The sequence below is a fragment of the Giraffa tippelskirchi genome, chromosome X (genome assembly GCF_054371585.1).
Source record: "Giraffa tippelskirchi isolate mGirTip1 chromosome X, T2T-mGirTip1v1.2.pri, whole genome shotgun sequence".
NCBI lineage: Eukaryota > Metazoa > Chordata > Mammalia > Artiodactyla > Giraffidae > Giraffa > Giraffa tippelskirchi.
The window spans coordinates 93,529,716-93,549,719 of record NC_137289.1 but is presented as its reverse complement, the minus strand read 5'-3'; the positions used below and the strand labels follow the sequence as shown (position 1 = coordinate 93,549,719).

General features: G+C 39.7%; 1 protein-coding gene across 4 annotated transcripts in view; it reads right to left on the bottom strand.

Moving 5' to 3' along the window:
- Positions 1 to 20,004, bottom strand: part of JADE3 (jade family PHD finger 3) — a 148,270-nt gene that overhangs the window by 11,200 nt on the left and 117,066 nt on the right. For all 4 annotated transcript variants that reach the window (XM_081567097.1, XM_081567094.1, XM_081567096.1 and 1 more), the window contains 3 exons: positions 19,705 to 19,916; positions 14,814 to 14,981; positions 11,654 to 11,770 (listed from right to left, as the gene is read on the bottom strand). In XM_081567097.1, the coding sequence (XP_081423223.1) occupies positions 11,654 to 11,770; positions 14,814 to 14,981; positions 19,705 to 19,916 (497 nt within the window). The remainder of the gene's footprint in view (positions 1 to 11,653; positions 11,771 to 14,813; positions 14,982 to 19,704; positions 19,917 to 20,004) is intronic.

Here is a 20,004-nt window from a genome sequence, read left to right as displayed (position 1 = left end):
TAACTCAGTAATCCCATTACTGGGCATATACCCTGAGAGAAAACTGTAATTCAAGACACATGTACCCCCAATATTCATTGCAGCACTCTATAACAGCTAGGACATGGAAGCAACCTAGATGACTATCAACAGATGAATGGATAAAGAAGTTGTGGTACATATACACAATGGAATATCAGCCATAAAAATGAACGAATTTGAGTCAGTTGAAATGAGGTGGATGAACTTATAGCCTGTTATACAGAGTGAAGTCAGTCAGAAAGAGAAAAACAAATATCGTGTGTTAATGCATATATATGGAATCTAGAAAAATGGTACTGATGAATCTATCTTCAGGGAAGGACTGTCTTGTGGGCACAGTGAGGGAAGGAGAAGGTGTGAGGAATTGAGATAGTAGCACTGACATATATACACTACCATGTGTAAAATAGATAGCTAGTGGGAAGCTGCTTTATAACACAGGGAGCCCAGCCCAGCACTCTGTGACGACCTAGAGGGGTACAATGGGGGGCTGGGAGGGAGGCTCAAGAGTGAGGGGATATATATATGTGTGTGTATGTGTGTGTGTGTGTGTATACACATACACACACTTATGGTTGATTCGTGTTGTTGTATAGCAGAAACCAACACAACATTGTAAAGCAATTATCCTCCAATTAAAAAAAAAGAAAATACTGGCAACCACCAAAGCTTTAACGGGAGCGGATTCCACTTAATCTAATTTCACAGGATAAAGAATTCCATGGATGGACAACAATTCAAAGATCATCTTGTCCAACCTCACACGTGTTATTACTTGTGAAAGTAGTGAAAGTGTTAGTTGCTTAGTCATGTCTGACTCTTTGCGACCCCATGGACTGTAGCCCACCAGGCTCCTCTGTCCATGGAATTCTCCAGGAAAGAATATTGGAGTATGTTGCCATTTTCTTCTCTAGGGGATCTTCCCGACTCAGGGATTGAACCCACGTCTCCTGCATTGCAGGTGGATTCTTTATTGTCTGAGCAACCAGGGAAGCCCATTGTTACTTGCACTTCCTGTAAACTACCTGATTTTCTACCTAAACTGCCCCTTACCCTCAACTCCTTCTACTTTTCAGTTAAGTGGTACTCTAGCCACTTACTGCATTCCTAAAACAGCCTACCCCAACTTAGCTCAATTGGAAGAGTTTGTTCCGTTATATTGAAATTTGTATCCTTAAAAATTCTATGACTTGAAAAGCCTCATGAAAACGAGGATGATGAAAAGCCCAAACTATACTTTTATCTGGATACCTTCTGTTATCCCTTGGCTAAGAAACTAGCTGGTCATTTAAAAAAACAAGTAGCAAAAGGCACTCCATAGGAAAAGGTTAAAAATGTTGGGCATAGTGCTCTTCTGCTGTTTAATAGACAAAAATATGGGAAGGGAAAGCAAAACGAATGTTTTCTGTTCAAGGAGATGAGTGTGTGACATAAAACTACTACTAATGGGAAGGTAAAAACAGATCATCCCTCTTAGATCAAATTTATAAAATGTAGAGACATAAATATAAATTACTCAAAATAAAAGACAATAACATGAACAAGAATTGGGTACTTAGATGAAAAATGAAATGTCCCTAGGAAACTGCCATAAAATCCATCTAGTTTCAAAAAAGGACATTCTAAGGTCATACTCAAAGCTGGAAGTCCACATATCTTGGTGATCAAGGAGAAATGCTAACCAATCAAATAACTTTTTACTTTTTCCCAAAAATATGTATTTGGCACATTCTATTAAACAAAATGCTTTTGTATATATCTCATTTCTACTGTAATCACTTAAGGTGATGGCTGGTGGTGTTTTAATACCCATTTAAAAAGAACAGCTTTACTGAGATATAATTTACATACCACAAAACTCATCAATTTTAAGTATACATTTCAATGTTTTTAGTGTATTTACAGAGTTGTACAACCATCACCACTATGTAATTCCAGTACATTTTCATCACCCCCAAAAGAAATCTCATTTCTATTTGCCACTCCCTGTTCCCAATCCCAGCCCTGAGCAACCACCAATCTACCTTGTGTCTCTACAGAAATGCCTAGTCTGGGCATTTCATGTAAGTGGAATCATAGGTGGCAGTTTATATCTGGTTTCTTTCTTAGCATGTTTTCAAGGTTCATCCATGTTGCAGCATGTATTAGAATTTCATCCTTTTTAAAATATGGCCAAATAATATTCCATTATATTGGATATACCACATTTGTTTATCCATTCTTCAGTTGATGGACATTTAGACTATTTTTACTTTTTAGCTATTAAGAAATAATGCTGCTATGAAGATTTGTGTACCAGTTTTTGTGTGGACATATGTTTTCATTTCTCTTTGGTAACGTGCAATAAAGGATTAACTTTGCCAAAGAAAACTTTGGCCCTTTGCCTCTAGCTCCTGAGAGGTAACCTCTTCACCTTCAGAATGTCCTGTCTGATAAGAGTGTCTTTATTTACCTGGAGGCCTTGGGCCATGTCAGATAGTCTCTGCTAACAATGTGATTTATGGTGGAAGCCTGACCTTTGGAGGGACTGGAGAGGCTAGAGACTAAGTCCAGCTATGCAGGTGGTCAGTCATGTCTACGTGACCAACTCCTAATAAAATCTCTGAACACTAAGGCTTGGGTGGTTTTGCTGGTTGGCAATACTCTGTGTGTATTATCATACACCAATGCTGAGAAAAATAAGCATTGTCCACAAGATTCCACTTAGAGAGGAAACTGGAAGCTCTGTGCCTGGTCTCTTCTGGACCCTGCCCTATGTACCTCTTACTTTTGCTGATTTTAATCTGTGTTCTTTCACTGTAACAAACTATGACCATGAGTATAATTGTTTCTTGAGTTCTGCGAGTCCTTCTAATGAATTATTGAGTTTGAGGGTGGTCTTGGGGACCTCTAACTTGTAGATATATACTTAGAAGTGGAATTACCAAGACATACTGTAACTCTATGTCAAACTTTTAGAAGAATTGCCAAACTGTTTTCCACAGTAATTATGCATTTTACATTCCCACCAGCAACACATTAGAGTTCTAATTTCTCCACCTTCTTGACAATAATTGTTATTGTCTGCTTTTTTGATTATTACCACCCTAATGAGTATGAAGTAATATCTCACTGTGGTTTACTTTTAAAGGGGTTAAAAAGAGATAATTTTCTACTTATTTTTCAGAAATAATAGAAGAGAAATGAGTTTTTGAAATACTTTCATTAGAGGGAAAATGCTATCCTTACATGTTCACATTTATAAGGGGAGTTGGAGTTTCTTGTGGGATGACAGTTTAATCAGATAGGGTGGTTAGAATAAAAATCTTTGAAAAAGAACACCAGAGAATGATTTAGGAATTAAATTGTTTCTTGTCTCTTTAAAGAAATATTTTATTACCTGCCCTAAAAGAAAACAGTGTGTACTCCTCAAAAGCAGATAACATCTGTGCTGAACACCATGGGCCTGGTGCATTTGTCCTCAGCAGTTCTTATCCTGCTGCAGGGCAGTGTCTATTTGGTTGCCCTTAATACCCAATAATCTGTGAACAAATGGGTGATATCAGAGCAATTTTCTCAAAGTCTGGTCCCTGACACCATGTCATAAATGGTTTAAAGTGAGCCTACAAAACTTATTTAGCTGTTATGTACTTAAACTCTAGCACCAACAGTGGCCACCAGTCCTTCTGATCTCTCATCCCTAAGGGTCTGCAAGGTCTGATGGGTGATATCACTTGAGTGTTATTTAACTTTTCTCATGTTTGTATCTGGTCTCCCTTAATAGACTATACATGCCTGAAGGCAAGGACCAGAAATATCTTAGAACAGGAACAATTTGTACTCACAAATAAAATTTGGAATATATGAAAAAAATATTAAGGTGCTTTCCTTCTTATTTTTTGGCGCCCTTTAATCTTAATATTTAATTTCCTTTTCTACTAGTACCACCTTTAATAGTCACTGAGTAGACATACTTTCATTTCCCCACTTGTCAAAGATTTTCACTTGTTTTAAAAAAGTTCACTTCCCTCATAGTCAACAGCTATTTACTGTAAGCCTAACAGTAAACTCCTGCTTGCCCACCAATTTATTCTGACTTAAATATACACACATGCTAACTCCAGACATGCCCACATTCCTCTACTGTCAAAAGGGGCACCTACACCAGCACCAAATGTTTAATGATTCTATTCAGTTTGGCTGGATGAATGCCAGGACTTCACATCAACAAAGTCAGATTGATGCCAGGAAATAATATGAACAATAATAACAAGTACAACTACTAGTACCACAAATATTTACTGAGTATTCAGTATCTGTTAGGCACTGTGTTAAGTTCTTCACCTCCTTAAGTAGGTACTATTTTATCATCTCCATTTATAGATGTGGAAACTGAGGAACAGATCTGGTAGGTAACTTCCTCAAGACTACGTAACAAACAAGAGATGGAACCAGGATTTGGACCCCAGGAATCTGGCCTCAAATTTCATATTTTAACCACTGTTCTTTCTTTGATTTTTCCTCAGGGAAGGCCTAAAACATCTACATTTAGGCTGAATGGGGCTTGAAGATAAGATACATAAGGACCCTAAAGGAATTCTGGAAAGGTGGCAGTTGGACTGTATGTTCACGGTCTAGGCAAAATTCGGAGCTGTCTGGGGCATATGTTTTGAACCCAGTCTTTAGGATCTGTTCCAGGATTACCAGAAACTTTCATCCTCAGAAGAAAGGTTCTAGCTCCCAGATATGGAGGCTGTAGATAGTGGCTAGTCTAGACACCAAAACCACCAGTGTAAGATTCTATCCTTGCTGAATGGATGTTTCCAAATCCAAAGAATGGGAGAGATGTAGGTATTCCCCACTGCTGGAAGATTGGAAGAATAAATACAATTCACAGTTAAGAAATCCCCATAAAGAGTTTATAAATCAAAGTACTTGAGATGTGTGACTAATCACAAATACCCTTAAATAAACCTCTGAAAAACAATGATGCTAATAAAACTTGACCCCCACCCATCTTCTGCTTATACTAATAGAGTGGGTTTTGTTTTCCATAGCTGACATCTAGTTTTACTGTGGGAAGAGACCAAAACCCCATTTCCCTTTTAAGCCACCATTAAGTTAATTCCAAACTGGTAAGTAATTTAGAATCTTGTTTCCTGTATGGGGATCAAAAGCAGTAACCAAATACAGTATATTGGTATAAGCAGAACATAGGTGGAGAAAAACACAAACACACTTCACAAGGTCACCTGAAGTTCACTCTCCCTCACCTCGGGGGAAGATCTTTAATGCAGCCTGGTACTTAAACTGCACTTTCCCAAACCAAAACACTGTTTCACACCTCTTCTCTCCCCAGACTGGAGGCTTCACCCACATCCTAACTCTCAGCAGATGATTCTGTTTCCTGCCTCACTGAGGAAATTACAACAATCAAAAGAGCACTATGCAGATTCCCAGCAGCACACCTACTTAACACTGCGCCTACACACTCTGCCTTTGAGTCTGTTACCCGGGAAGAACAACCTGTGCTCTTACCTGAAGCCGCCCCTCTCTCACCTATTGAAAAACCTCTATCCAATAGTTTTTCCTCTCCACTGGGTCACTCTCTTTGCATGCACACCGTTATGTTCTACATGTTAACAAGCAAACATACAGTAGTTTCTCAGTATCCACAGGGAACTGGTTCTAGACTTCCTGTGGGTACCAAAATCCACGGATGCTTAATCCCTTATATATTGGTAAAATGGCATAGTATTTACATGTAACCTATGCACATCTTCCTATACTTTCAATCATTATAAAAGCTAATACAGTGCAAATGCTATGTAATAGTTGTCTGCACAAGGCAAATTCAAATTTCCTTTTTTGGAACTTCCTGGAATTTTTTCTGAATATTTTCAATTTGCCATTGGTTGAACCTGTGGATGTGGAACCTGCGGAAACAGAGGGCTGCCTGTACATACTTGTTATTTCTTCCATCTTAAAGAGTGAACTTCTTTTCCCCACTTTTCTAGACTTCCTACTCTATATCTTTGCCCTGACCTTTGGCAATGTAGCTTTTGCCATCACCACTCCACCTAAATTGCTCATCCAGATTACTAATAATCACATTGCTAAATTCAGGGATCAATTTGTAGTCCTCATCTTACTTCAGCAGTGTTTTTACATCACTGATCATTTCCTTCTCCTTGAAATGCCTTCTTTCCTTGGTTTCTAGGCTACTACACTCTCTTGGTTTCTTCCTGTCTCCCTGATGACTTCTCAGTCTCCTCTTCTCTCTCCCTATTCCTCCGACTACTTAACACTGGAATGCTTCAATGCCTAGTGCTTGGTACTGTTCTCCTCTCTATCTACACACACTCACTCAGTGATCTTACCCAGTTCAGGCCAAAGATATCTACATGACAATGACTCCCAAATTTATGTCTTCAGTCCAAAACTTCCTCACAAACTCCCACAGACAACCGTCAGTTTGATATTTCCACTACGATATCTGATAGACATCTCAAACTTAAATATCTAAAACTGAACTCATGTTGATCCTTCCCTCCACATCTCTTCTAACTGGAGATTATTCCATTCAGTTTATGGATACTTTACCCTTCTCCCTGTTTGGGCCAAAATCTGGAAACATCCCCAACCCCTATCTTTCTCTCTCACCTCGCATCCTATTTGTAGCTAATCCTGTTGGCTCTATTTTCAACATTCATCCAGAACCCAATCACTTTTCACCACCTCCACAGGGCTATCACTCCAGACAAAACCACCCCAGCCATCTCTCAAGGATTACTGTAAAAGCTTCCGAATTGCTTTTCTTGTTCCTAACCTTCCCTACTCACAGTCTACTCCAAATAAGCAGCCAGAGTGCCTGTTTTTGTTTGTAACATTTTACTATGGAAAAATCTACATAACAGCATAGAGAACACTCATTATATACTCATTATCCAGCTTCGATAATTAATGTATGACCTATCTTGTTTCATTTTTTACCTCTGTAGTACCCTGCCCTCCAGACTGTTCTGAAGCAAATCTTAGACATCATTCCATAGTGATCCCTTAAAAATATAAATCAAATTATGTCACTCATCTGCTCAAAACCTGCCAAGGCTCCCCCTTTAAATGCTGAGCAAAAACAAAAGATCTTTTTTTTTTTTTTTTTAATCTTTTGGCAGCACTGTGTGGCATGTGGCATCTTAGTTCCTCCGAAAAGGGACCAAACCCATGCCCTTTGCCTTGGAAGCTCCGAGTCTTAACCACTGGACAGCCAGGAAAGTTCTCAAATAAAAGACCTTATAAGGGCCCTGGGAACCCTTCACCATGGGCTTGCACACATGGCCCACAGACCAAATGCAGCCAGCTGCCTGTTGTTATGTGGCCCAAGAAATAAGAATAGGAACTAAAGATGGTTTTTATGTTTTTAAATAGTGGAAAACAATCAAAAGAAAAAGAATATTTTATGACATAAAATTACTTTCAAATTTTAGAGTCCATAAATAAAGTTTTATTGGTATATAGCCATGCTCATTTGTTTAAGTACTGTCTATGGCTGCCTTTGTGCTATAAAGGCAGAGATGACTAATTGTGACACAGAGTATATGGCCTGAAAAGCTTAAATATTTACTATCTGGCCCTATACAGAAAAAAGTTGCCAACCCTTGCCTTAACCAATCAGGTCCCTGTGTAACCTCTCTGATCTTCTCTTCCCACACATTCCATTACAGTCTCACTGGCCTCTTTCCTATCACTCAGACAGGCTAAACACACTTCTGTCCCTCTGCTGGGAACACTTTTACCCCAAATATATGCAGTGTCTTCTCTCACCTTTGAGTCTTTGCTCAAATGTCACAACTATGGTGAGTCTTACTCTGACCACTTTATTTAAACTTGCAGTGTATGCCCCCTGCCTGACAATCCCCATCTTCTTTCTATACTTCATATTTTGGCACATTTTCCCTTTCCATAGCACATACTGTCTTATAATGTGCTATTTAGTATCTACTGGTTATCACTGATTTCTCTCAAATCAAAATATAAGTTCCCTGGTGCAAAATTCTTTTTTGGTCCATTGATAAATCCAAAGTGCCTAGAACAATGCCTGACACACAATTAGGCACTCAAATATTTGTTGAATAAGTGAAATTCCTAATAATAAAAATTTTCAGAGACTTTTATAACCACCACAGCAGCATACATCTCTACCTCATTGATCCATGTATTAACACAATGATAATTGAAGCATGGCAGGTACCTCACAGAAGAAATTCTCCACCTGATACTGACCACAGCGAGGTAACAAGAAAGTCAACATTATTTACACCAAAGAGTTGCTGAAATCTCTTACCCAAGCTACTGCCACCAGTTGTTGGTATAGCTAGTGTGGAGATTGCTTAAAAAACTGGGAATAGAACTGCCATATGACCCAGCAATCCCACTGCTGGGCATACACAGCGAGGAAACCAAAATTGAAAGAGACGCGTGTACCCCAATGTTCATCGCAGCACTGTTTACAATAGCCAGGACATGGAAGCAACCTAGATGTCCATCAGCAGACGAAAGGATAAGGAAGCTGTGGTACATATACACAATGGAATTATTACTCAGCCATTCAAAAAAATACATTTGAATAGGTTCTATTGAGATGGATGAAACTGGAGCCCATTATACAGAGTGAAGTAAGCCAGAAAGAAAAGCACCAATACAGTATACTAATGCATATATATGGAATTTCAAAGATGGTAACGATAACCCTATATGCGAGACACAGATGCATAGAACAGTCTTATGAACTCTGAGGGAGAAGGTGAGGGTGGGACGTTCTGGGACAATAGCATTGAAACATGTATATTATCATATGTGAAACAGAACACCATTCCAGGTTCAATGCATGAGACAAATGCTCAGGGCTGGGGCAATGGGATGACCCAGAGGGATGGGATGGGGAGGGAGGTGGGAGGGGGGTTCAGGATGGGGAACACATGTAAACCCATGGCTGATTCATGTCAATGTATGGCAAAAACCACTACAATATTGTAAAGTAATTAGCCCCCAACTAAAATAAATAAATTTATTAAAAAAAAAAAGAATGCATGATAACTGTAATGGAGAGGCTGGCAGATAGTTACCTAACAATCAAAGGACATTACTGAAAGTATACATTCAGTGGATCTTAAACCAAGGAAGAAGAAAAGTTGAGCTATGCATCCTACGTAGCTGGTATTTCTCCAGTGGCTTTGGATGCTGACCAGCATTTGGGAGACAGTTGAGGTGGTATAGCAAAGGTCCAAATAAGACAGATTAGTCAGAAAGAAATACATGGGGTGTGGAGTCTGGGATCAAGGCATGATAAGATAATGATGGCTGAATTCCCAAGGAGGGTCATTATGTAGAAAATGGAGACAGTCACACACACACAAAACCATTTCTAGTTTGGGCCATTCAGAGAAGTCCACCAGAACAAAGGACCTGGAGTGACGAAAAGTGTTATTGAATCTTCTCATTGCTTAACACTACTTGCTGGAAACATCAGAGTCAGAATTTTGAAGCCAGATTATCCTTTGCTTAGAACTTAATGCTGGTTCATAAAACTACATGCAACAGAGGAACTGGATGGGGAATGTTGAAACAAGTAAAATGATGAATGTATTTTCTTTTATTACCTCAACAAGAAAGCTGAAAATTAGCTATTATATATCTGTATTTTGACAACCATATTTTAAGCCACTATTTTCATTTAGTAAACTCATAGTATACTAAGCAGAGATATTACAAAAGTAAAGGTAGTATAGATGCATTACAAATTATCTATTATAAAAAGGTGTTAGATCTGTTAAGATTGAGAAAAACTAAAACTTCATTGGAATGTCATTAAATCTCTAATTTACTCTGTAAAAAAAATTGTCTTAATTTGGAAAGACTTTTACAAAATGCAGAATCTAAACTCTAAGTAAGAAAAACAAAACCTACTTCAGTGCAAATGAAAAACCCACTCCAGAATGTTTCTTCCATCCATCTATTCATCCATCATCCACCTATCGATCTAATATTTATTGTCAATCTGCCATGTCAGGGGTTTGGAGGATCTAAGGATGAAACAGTCTGAGCTTGCAGCCCCCTAGGGAAGCTAAGACTTGTAGGTAAGTAACTACAATAGAAGGCAGAATGTGGTAATATGGTGTGTTTTTCTCTCTCATCACAGTCATGCTGCCAATTACTAACTGCTGTAAAAAATCATCCTTTAAAGCAGCAAATATGGGGGAAAATGCAGGGAGAACAATAAGGACAGTAAGTAAATGAATGGATATAAATTCAATGTGCTATTATAAAATGACTATATGGTAATTATGAAAACATGGAATTTTTTTTTTACTGGAGAGAATGCATATTACATTTAATCTATGATACAATTAAATGCAGTTATAGTTATTCAATGGGATGACACTGGGCAGGCACTCTCCTTTGTGCTAGGGAAACAATGATGCATAACCTTGGCCCTCAAGAAGCTCACATGAGGGGAGCAATCAGGAGGGAACTTAGAAAAGCATAAAAAGGCAATGTGTTAATGCAGTAGATAGACCCCATCGGAATAGTTTTCCTTAAACAATTTCCTCCTTATATTTGCTAAAGTGCTATAGTTAAAATAAAATCAGCCGGAAAAATTTTTTTTTTTTTAAAAAGCAAGACAAAGTATGCAGTCCTTTTTAAATGAGTTTAAAAACTAAAAGGGCTTTTGGGGTCCAGGTTTAAAGCAAGAAATCTATAAGATGAGTCAGATAGCAAGAAACCTCATGAAACACCTAGAGACACTGTCCCTAAGCTATGACATCATATGGCTCCCTTTCTGTGAAGAAGGTGAACTTGAAACCTAACTGCAACCAGCCTGTAGCTCCTATGCAAGAGGTCTGGGGGAGTGGAAGGTCAGCCCTTCCTCCCTTCTTGCCAGGAAAGCCACCTTATTACATTTGGAATAAAAGGTGAGATGACATTCTGGAAAACTAGATTATGAAGGATCAATATTTCTGCCTTTTCTGGGTGTGACTGGCCTCTCCCAGCCCATTCTCCCCATCCCCCCAAAATGCTGCTTTTGGGTGCTCCAGCTACAACTTCTACTTCAAGCAGCTAAATTTCTATGCCTCAGATGTCTCAGAAAACTCTACCTGCACTACAATATGCAACAACTGTGCCTTTGAGAATGACTTTCAAGTCTATCAAACCATAATTTACCCATTTAGATGCATCTTTCCCTATCAAGTGAGTTGCACTTAGTCCAACAACAGAATCTGTCAAACTGCCCTGGAACCCAAGTCGTCCATCCTCCATGGGTGAGCCACACAAGAACACGGGCCTGGTTGTTAGAAGTTATGGCTTGTTTCCACCCAGGATCATCTAGCTTCAGAACTGACCTAATTCATCAGATCTGACAGCAAAAGATGGAAATTAACCACCACTATGGCTACTGAAAAGAATAAGCTGAAGGGTCCAGAGGCAACATCCAAAAAACGGTTCCAGAAATGGTCTGTACAGTAGCAGAGCTCCAGAAGTGAGTGGGAGGTGGCTTCCTGAGTAACCTTTCAGTTAGCAGGATGCTCTCACTGAGAGGGTAAGTTTGGCTAATTTGGTATTAACCCACTCCACCACTTCTCATTGGACTTACCTGAATACAAGCACCTGTCTTCAACTTGCACAGGCTGCAGACTAAGGCCCACCGACTGGGCGGAATATGGGAGATCTTTGTGATTGGTTCCATTCTCTCTGGACAAGCAATGCTTACCTACAAATAAAACACCACCATAAGGCAGAAGGCACCAAGGCATTCCAGAAGTACCTTTCACAAACCATGAATGGTATTACTCGCAGCTCAGAACATCAAAACAATGAGGTGAGCCATGTCTCTTAAGGTTATTATGGAACTAAGAATAAATGAAACCTGCCTCTAGCCACTGCTCAGGCTTTCAATCATTTCCAGTAATATAAACAATTCATATATAGGAGGAGAGGGCAGAAGTAGAGACTAGGCATGGTTACCTTAATGAATCAAAGATATCTACACTTTACTTAGGAACCAAAGAAAGCTACTGAGGAAAGGAATAAAGATTCACAAAATCTAGCACCTCTTACATGTTTCGGATGGTGCCACATGCCTTGTTTTTTTCATTTAACTAATGAACGATGAAAAACAGAGGCAGTGACATAATATTATTGGAAAGTAGTAGCAATCTGCAGCACATAAGTAGAAAAGATGAGGATGCTAACATTTTGAAACCAGTCTTTAAAATCACGTAACTATTACCAGCTTAGTCTATTCTCCCAGCCAAAGTAGCTTGCATGCTTTATTTATTTTTCTTTTTTTTTTTTTTTGGCCATGCCATGTGTGCAGGGATATGCAAATGACACCACCCTTATGGCAGAAAGTGAAGAAGAAATAAAGAGCCTCTTGATGAAAGTGAAACAGGAGAGTGAAAAAGCTTAAAGCTTAACATTCAGAAAACTAAGATCATGGCATCTGGTCCCATCACTTCATGGTAGATAGATGGGGAAACAGTGGAAACAGTGGCTGACTTTATTTTTCTGGGCTCCAAAATCACTGCAGATGGTGACTGCAGCCATGAAATTAAAATACACTTACTCCTTGGAAGGAAAGTTATGACCAACCTAGATAGCATATTTAAAAGCAGAGACATTACTTTGCCAACAAAGGTCCGTCTAGTCAAGGCTATGGTTTTTCTAGTGGTCATGTATGGATGTGAGAGTTGGACTATAAAGAAACCTGAGCGCCGAAGAATTGATGCTTTTGAACTGTGGTGCTGGAGAAGACTCTTGAGAGTCTCTTGGACTGTGAGGAGATCCAACCAGTCCATCCTAAAGGAGATCAGTCCTGGGTGTTCATTGGAAGGACTGACGTTGAAACTGAAACTCCAATACTTTGGCCACCTGATGCGAAGAGCTGACTCACTGGAAAAGACCCTGATGCTGGGAAACATTGAGGGCAGGAGGAGAAGGGGGCGACAGAGGATGAGATGGCTGGATGGCATCACCGACTCGATGGACATGGGTTTGGGTGGACTCCGGGAGTTGGTGATGGACAGGGAGGCCTGGCGTGCTGCGGTTCATGGGGTCGCAAAGAGTCGGACACGACTGAGCGACTGAACTGAACTGTGTATAGGATCTTAGTTTCCTGATCAGGGATTGAACTGTGCCTGCTGCAGTAGAAGCAGAGTCCTAACGATGTACCCAAAGTAGCTTTAAAGTGAAATGAGTCTTTGAGAGAGTGCTGAAAGAAATGCTTTTCAAAAAAAGATGGAAATTTGTGTGTGTGTGTGTGTGTGTGTGTGTGTGTGTATGTGCGCGAGTGAAAATAAGGGGTGTCAAGCAACTGCTGATAAAAAGTGTTTTTCCTTTTCTTTAAAAGTATATAATGTGTTTTTAAGAAACAACTTTAAAAAGTGAAGGACCATTGAACAAGGACAGTTAAACGAGTACAAGTCCACCAACATCAAGAAAGCAACAGTAGAAAGATCAGGGACATCTTGAACAGGCCCAAAGGTATTAGAAATCAGGTACTAGAAACCATAAAAGAAGGTCAATGGTGAGAAAGCTTCTTTAAAAAAAAACTCTTCCTGAGTCATAGTCCAGACTTTTAACATTTTTTTCAGACTTTTAATATTTTGAAAGAATCTGCTTTATTAGCTAGGGAATTTGCTACTGGAAATTAGTGATTCTCTGGCCAGAAACCTCAGAGTTCATTTCACATGTCTATTAGCTGGATGTTCTTAGTAAGAAAAACAAAACCACTACTCAAATTAAAGAGAAAATACTGACTTCTGTATCCATAAGAGGGCTTCCCAGGTGGCGCAGTGGTAAAGAATCCGCCTGCCAATGCAGGTTCGGTCTCTAGGTCAGGAAGATCCCCTGGAGTAGGAAATGGCAACCAGTTCCAGTATTCTTGCCTGGGAAACCCCATGGACAGAGGAGCCTGGCGGGCTACAGTCCATGGGGTCGAAAAAAGTCAGACTCAACACACATATCCATAAGAATACTGTAGTATGTACCTAGGATTTTCAGTCCAGAAGCTGCAGCTCGCAGGCTCTAGAGCATGTGGGTTCAGTAGCTGTGGTACATGGGCCTAGTTGCCCATGCATGTGGAATCTTCCTGGACCAGGGATTGAACCCATGTCCTCTGATTGAACCCAAGGCAGGCAGACTCTTAATCACTGGATCACCAGGGAAATCCAAGATATGGTACTTTTAAGGTAGGTTTTACCTTAAAAACATCTGCTACTTATCCCCTGTTCTCTCATCCAAATTTATCCAATACCACTGGCAAAAGTGAAATGTGAAAGTGTTAGTCACTCAGTTGTGTCTGACTCTTGGTGATCCCATGGACTATAGCCTGCCAGGCTCCTATGTTCATGAAATTCTCCAGGCAAGAATACTGGAGTGGGTAGCTATTCTCTTTCTCCACGGGATCTTTCTGACCCAGGGAATCAAACCCTGGTCTTCTGCATTGCAGGCATATTCTTTACCATCTGAGCCACCAGGGAATAGCCCTGGTGGTATTTAAGGTAGGTTTTACCTTTAAAAAAAACTCTGCTGCTCATACCCTCTTCTCTCATCCAAATTTATCCAATACCACTGGTAGTACCACCTATAAATTAATTAGCATGGGCTCACATGCATCCAAGGATGTGACAGAGGTCAAGGAGAACCATTATCAACTCAGAAACACGGGCAGGCATGAAGCATCTCTATGAAGCCTGAGTCAGTTTGAATATTGTGGGAGAACAAATGGCTCACAGACCTGGATGAATTCTTACCTCTGGAATCCATAGGGCACAGCTGACATGAGCCCATTTAGTCCCTGTTTTGGTGGTCTTCATGGCTCCACCTTTCTTTGGACATAACAGACATTGTGGATGAATGCCCAGGACACAGGAGCGACACAGCCAGCTGCCTTCTGGGACCTTGAGGATGCCGTAGCAGGCCTGGAGGCACGGGAAGGAGAGCGGGGAATGGTTAGCATCTACTTACTGGGTCAATGTCTGCTCTGGTACACAGTCACAGAGTACCCTCCACTTTTAGGAGAAAAGGTCAAACAAGCTCATATCCAGGATTTAGTAATTTTAAAATACTCAAAATGAAAAGCAACTTCTAGCATCTGTTCTAAGATCAGCATGTCTCTCTATGAGAATTGACTTTAAGGGCACCAGAATAAGACTAGAAGGATATACACACAAAGGTTAGCCCAACTGTTATGAGTTTTGTGATTACATATTTTTTTTTCTTTTTTGCCTCCATTTTCTAAAGCTTTCTCAATGCTTATGTATTATAATTAGTCAGTCATATACTTACTGAACAATGTCTGTATGTCATGCACTGTTGTGATCAAGGAAAAAGTGTTAGGGAATAAGCAGAATGACACTTCTGAAGAGCAAATGAGCTAATGTTAAACAGCCTGATAGTGCCTGGTGCATAAAAAAACACTCTCAACAAATTGTAGCAATTACTTGCTTTGGTTGAAGAAAAAGGGACTTAATGGATCCTAAACTGAACATAATATTAGACTAATTACAATACTCCATAATGAGTTCTTGAAGCCACTTCAATTCCTTACAGAATAAAGATGGGTAAATAAACAAACTACTATGGGGGGAGGGAGATTAGATTGGGTAATATGTTAGATTTCCTTTTCACTACCTCTAATCTCACCCATCCTTCGCCCTTACTGCTCTATCCTCACCATTAGAGACTATAGCTGAGGGCCACTTGGCTCCCCAGGTGGCCTAGCATACCTTCACCAATTACTGATTCACCATTGCAGATTCAAAGTCTGTGCCTGCCCCAGAGAGTTCACCCACAGCTCAGATTCAAGTTCCAACAGTCATTAACATGTTAGCCCCCAACTAGCTTAGCCCTCTTTCCAAACTCTATCCATATCACCACCATATTTTGCAGCTTCCAGATCCAAATTCCTTGATCCCTATTACCCACTTTCCTTCATCTATTGTCCCCTGGGCTTGCTAATACTCCCTTCAGAGTGGTCACTAGACTCTGACCTTCTTCTCCATCTCCACCACAACTACTCCATCCAAGTCCTTATTCATATCATGCCTGGACTGATTTATTTCTAAATTCTCTTCTTTTTCCTTCATACCTTCAATCCTTCTTCCATTTGGCTGCTATAATCTTCATACCAATGCACAGCAATAAAGCCTCTAAAATCTCCTTCTGCTCCCACCCCCAACCTCATCTAAAACCAGGGGTTGGCAAACTACTTAAGGCCCATTTCATAAGGCCAACAAGCTAAGTAAGAATGGTTTCCATATTCTTAAAGGAATGTTAAAAAAATGATAATATGTAACAGGGACTATATGTGGTCTTTAAAGTATTTACTATCTGGCCCTTCAATGCACTGTTCTTCATCTCGATTCTCAGATCACTATAACCCCTGTGTCTTCTCCACTTCCTGACTCCAAACCTCCACTCAACGTGTTTTCCCCCATCAGGTACTTGGTCAATATCATGTGTTTTCCCCCATCAGGTACTTGGTCAATATCATGTATTCTTCTCTACTTTAACTGTTACGTTTCATCTCCTCAGTGATATTGTAAGGTCACTGGGGTAGGTTCTTTATCATCTATTTATCTGGATGGCTCTCTATGCTGAGCTAGGTGGTTTGGTAGAACAAATACATTTCACTCAAGAACTGAAGCTGGATTCTAACTAGGCTGCTCTCACAAAAGCAGGACATCATTTTATACGGTCCCTAACCTTCAAAGCTTTTTCCTTTTCTGAAATTCAGAAAGTCTGCAAAGAAATGAAAGCAAGCTTCGTCCCTAAAATAGAGCCTCTTTCAGACCAGCAGAAGAAAAACCAGTAGCTGGTTCTAGGAATACCCTTTATTATACGGCCATTTTATTGGGTAGAAAATCATTTACTGAGCTCTTATGTAGACTTATTCCTAGTCATAAGATCACAGAAGCTTATAATTCACTGTAGTGGCTCTCAACTTTTCCTAGACCACAAAATGATGAAGGCTGGACTCTTATTTTAAAAAAACTGCCCACATGCACGAACATATGTTTCACATATAACTTCAGGGGGTTAATAAATTTAGTGCCAAACATTATATATATGACAGGTATAAAAACTATGAGCGTGTACCTTCAGGTAAATTAATTTAGGCCTCAGTTTGAGCGTTAAATATTTGGGCTAAGAAGCAGAAAATGGAACACATTAAGGGACTTGGAATGGTCCCAATTTTCACACATTTTAATGAAAAAAATTTAAGTTCTTTTTAAAATCCAAAATCTACTGATGTAAAATAAAATTCTCTTCTAAAGCACTGACCATAAGTGTACTGTAGTCACAAAGAAACAAATATTTGATATAATATGGTGGCAGTAAAGAAGAAAAATTATGTTTAATAAAAACAATTGTCAACATGTCCCCAATTGTGTTAAGTACACCAAATCTTCCAAATCATTTAAAGTCACTTTTCAGTCAACAGAGGGAGCTCTAACCTAAGTATCTCTTTAGAATTCAAGTGAACATACTCACTTCAGAAGAACTGTCTTATATGAAACTTGGTGTGGCACCAACATTCAGCTTTAATACATACCAGCTTACATTCTGCAAGGCCTGGTCAGGTGTTATTGTCATTTCTTTCTACGTGAGGAAAGGGACCATTTATAATCATTACTGGGTATGTTTTCAAAGCAAAATACCTTTAAGGAGAATTATTATGCTACATTTTGTTAGCCAAAGAACCTGGAAATAATTCATTAATATTTTGTCCTAACTGTGAAGGAAAAATATAGAAAAAGTATACAGATGATCTTGGTACTATTACCTTCAAATCTACTAAAGATCCACAATCATTTATCTGAAAACTCTAGGGTAAGAAACATCAGGAAATTTAGAACTGTGCATATCTCAGGAAAGTAATACAGTATATACATGGCATATTATAACCCCCTATGGGACCAGGGCAGTACCATATAATCAAATACAATACATTAATAGTTCTCTAACAAAATATGAGTCTTTTCACAAAATGGACTAAAGACTACAAAGAGCCTCACACTGGTAAGTCCTGCATCTTCCCTCAAATCATTTGGTGTCAAACTTATGTAAAAACTTATAGTTTTCACAGCTTTAAAATTCTGGAAATGCAAAGAAGGGCTGTGGACCTGTGTTGTCAGATATTTATATATTTAAGTCCATACTTAAGTGATAAAGATTTTCTCTCTCACTAAGGGTGGGACATAAATGCTAATAACTGGTAGAGTGAAGATAAATTTTCAAAATTCACTCCAAAAGGATGAATGTAAAAGGAAGAAAGAGATCCAACTGATTACAGAATAATTCTGAATACCTTTTAATACAAAGGGTTAGATTAGGTGGCCCAGAGAATTCAAGTCTTAAATCCTGGTTTCTACCTCTTGTATTACTTAAATCATTTTAGTAATTTTGTAGCAAGAATGACATTTCTGAATTACAAATCATATCCTTCAGGGTTGACAGGACAAAACCAAAGTTCCTTAGGTTTCACATGTTCCATGTATCCCTCTCTAGTCTCACTCTCCATGCCTTCCCTACTTGACCCCGTCACTCTCCACAGTTCTGAACTGCTCAGAGTTGCCTCTGACATACTTTGCCTACTCTTACTACCCCACCTGAACATGTTCTCCTCTCTGCCTGAACACATGCTACTGGTTGTTTCTGGCATTTCCCTTTAGCTGTTAAGATTCAGCTTGGGTGCCACCTCCTGGACGTTATCCCCAATCTCTATCCCTCCCATGCACTTCTATAGCAGCATGGACTTCTATCTACAAAAACGCTTGGCATACTATGCTCAATGGGCAGTTTCCTCGTAGAGCCTACACCAGACTCTGATTTCTCTGGGGGCAAAGACCATGTCTGCCTCTTCGTCACTGTGTCTTCAGCATGCAGCAGAGTCCTGGTACGTGGATGGTGTTGCATACCTATTTGCTAGATAAATTAATGAAATGAATGAAACACACATGTTCAAAAGGGTGAAAAATCACTTGGGGTAAGGGACTTCAAGAAAGTATTTGAACTAGATCTTGAAAGATACGTAAAGTTTTGTTAGCCAGAAGTGGGAGAAGGCTGTAAGAGGTGGGGTAAAGTCACTTCATCTCTCTTGGTATTATTTTTAAAATTAAGGAGTGGGTCAGTTTTTTACAATCCTAAAATTCTACTATGTTTAAAAGTAGAGTGGACCAAGTTTCCTGGGAGTGGTATATTTGGGAGATGGAGGAGAGCTTTGGGTGCCAGGATGAGAAGTCCGCACTTCCAGATACAGGAAGTGTAAACTCACCAAGGTTACTGACCATGGTGTAACCTGATGATATAAAAGGGACTCCCAGGCAGAGGAGAGACTCCTAGGCAGTTAGCAAGGAGACTCCCCAGGGGACTGTAAAAGTATTGAACAAGGCAATCTCAATGGCTTGGGCATGATGATACACAATAAAGACCAGGGTTAGCCTCCTGGATTAAAGTTAATAAGTCAACTTAGGGATCATAAGAAGTATTATTTCCAAAGGAACTACTGGAGAACAGCCAGGTCAAGTTGTTATTTTCACCATTAAATGCAAGTTGCTACCCAGATATGGGTGCTGGAGATCATTACTGAGCTTCAGAAAGGCTGACCGTGGGGAGGTGGCGGTCTCCACTCTCACTAACCTGATGCACACAGATGTTACACTTATCACAGAACACCATATCATTCCCTTCTTCACTGTCTGGAGACCGGCACACATCACAGATCACATCTTCATCATACTCTATGCCTAGCCCTTCCTCTGTCTCAATAGCATGGTTCATATTTTCATGGCAATGGCGTTCCAGGACTTCTACTGTCTTTTCCATAAGATTCTCATCAACTGGCCCATAACCTGCACAGAAATACAAACAATCAATCAACCCATCAGTCAGCTGTCATTCCCAAATCACCTACTGTGAGCCCGGTGCAAGGGTGTGGGG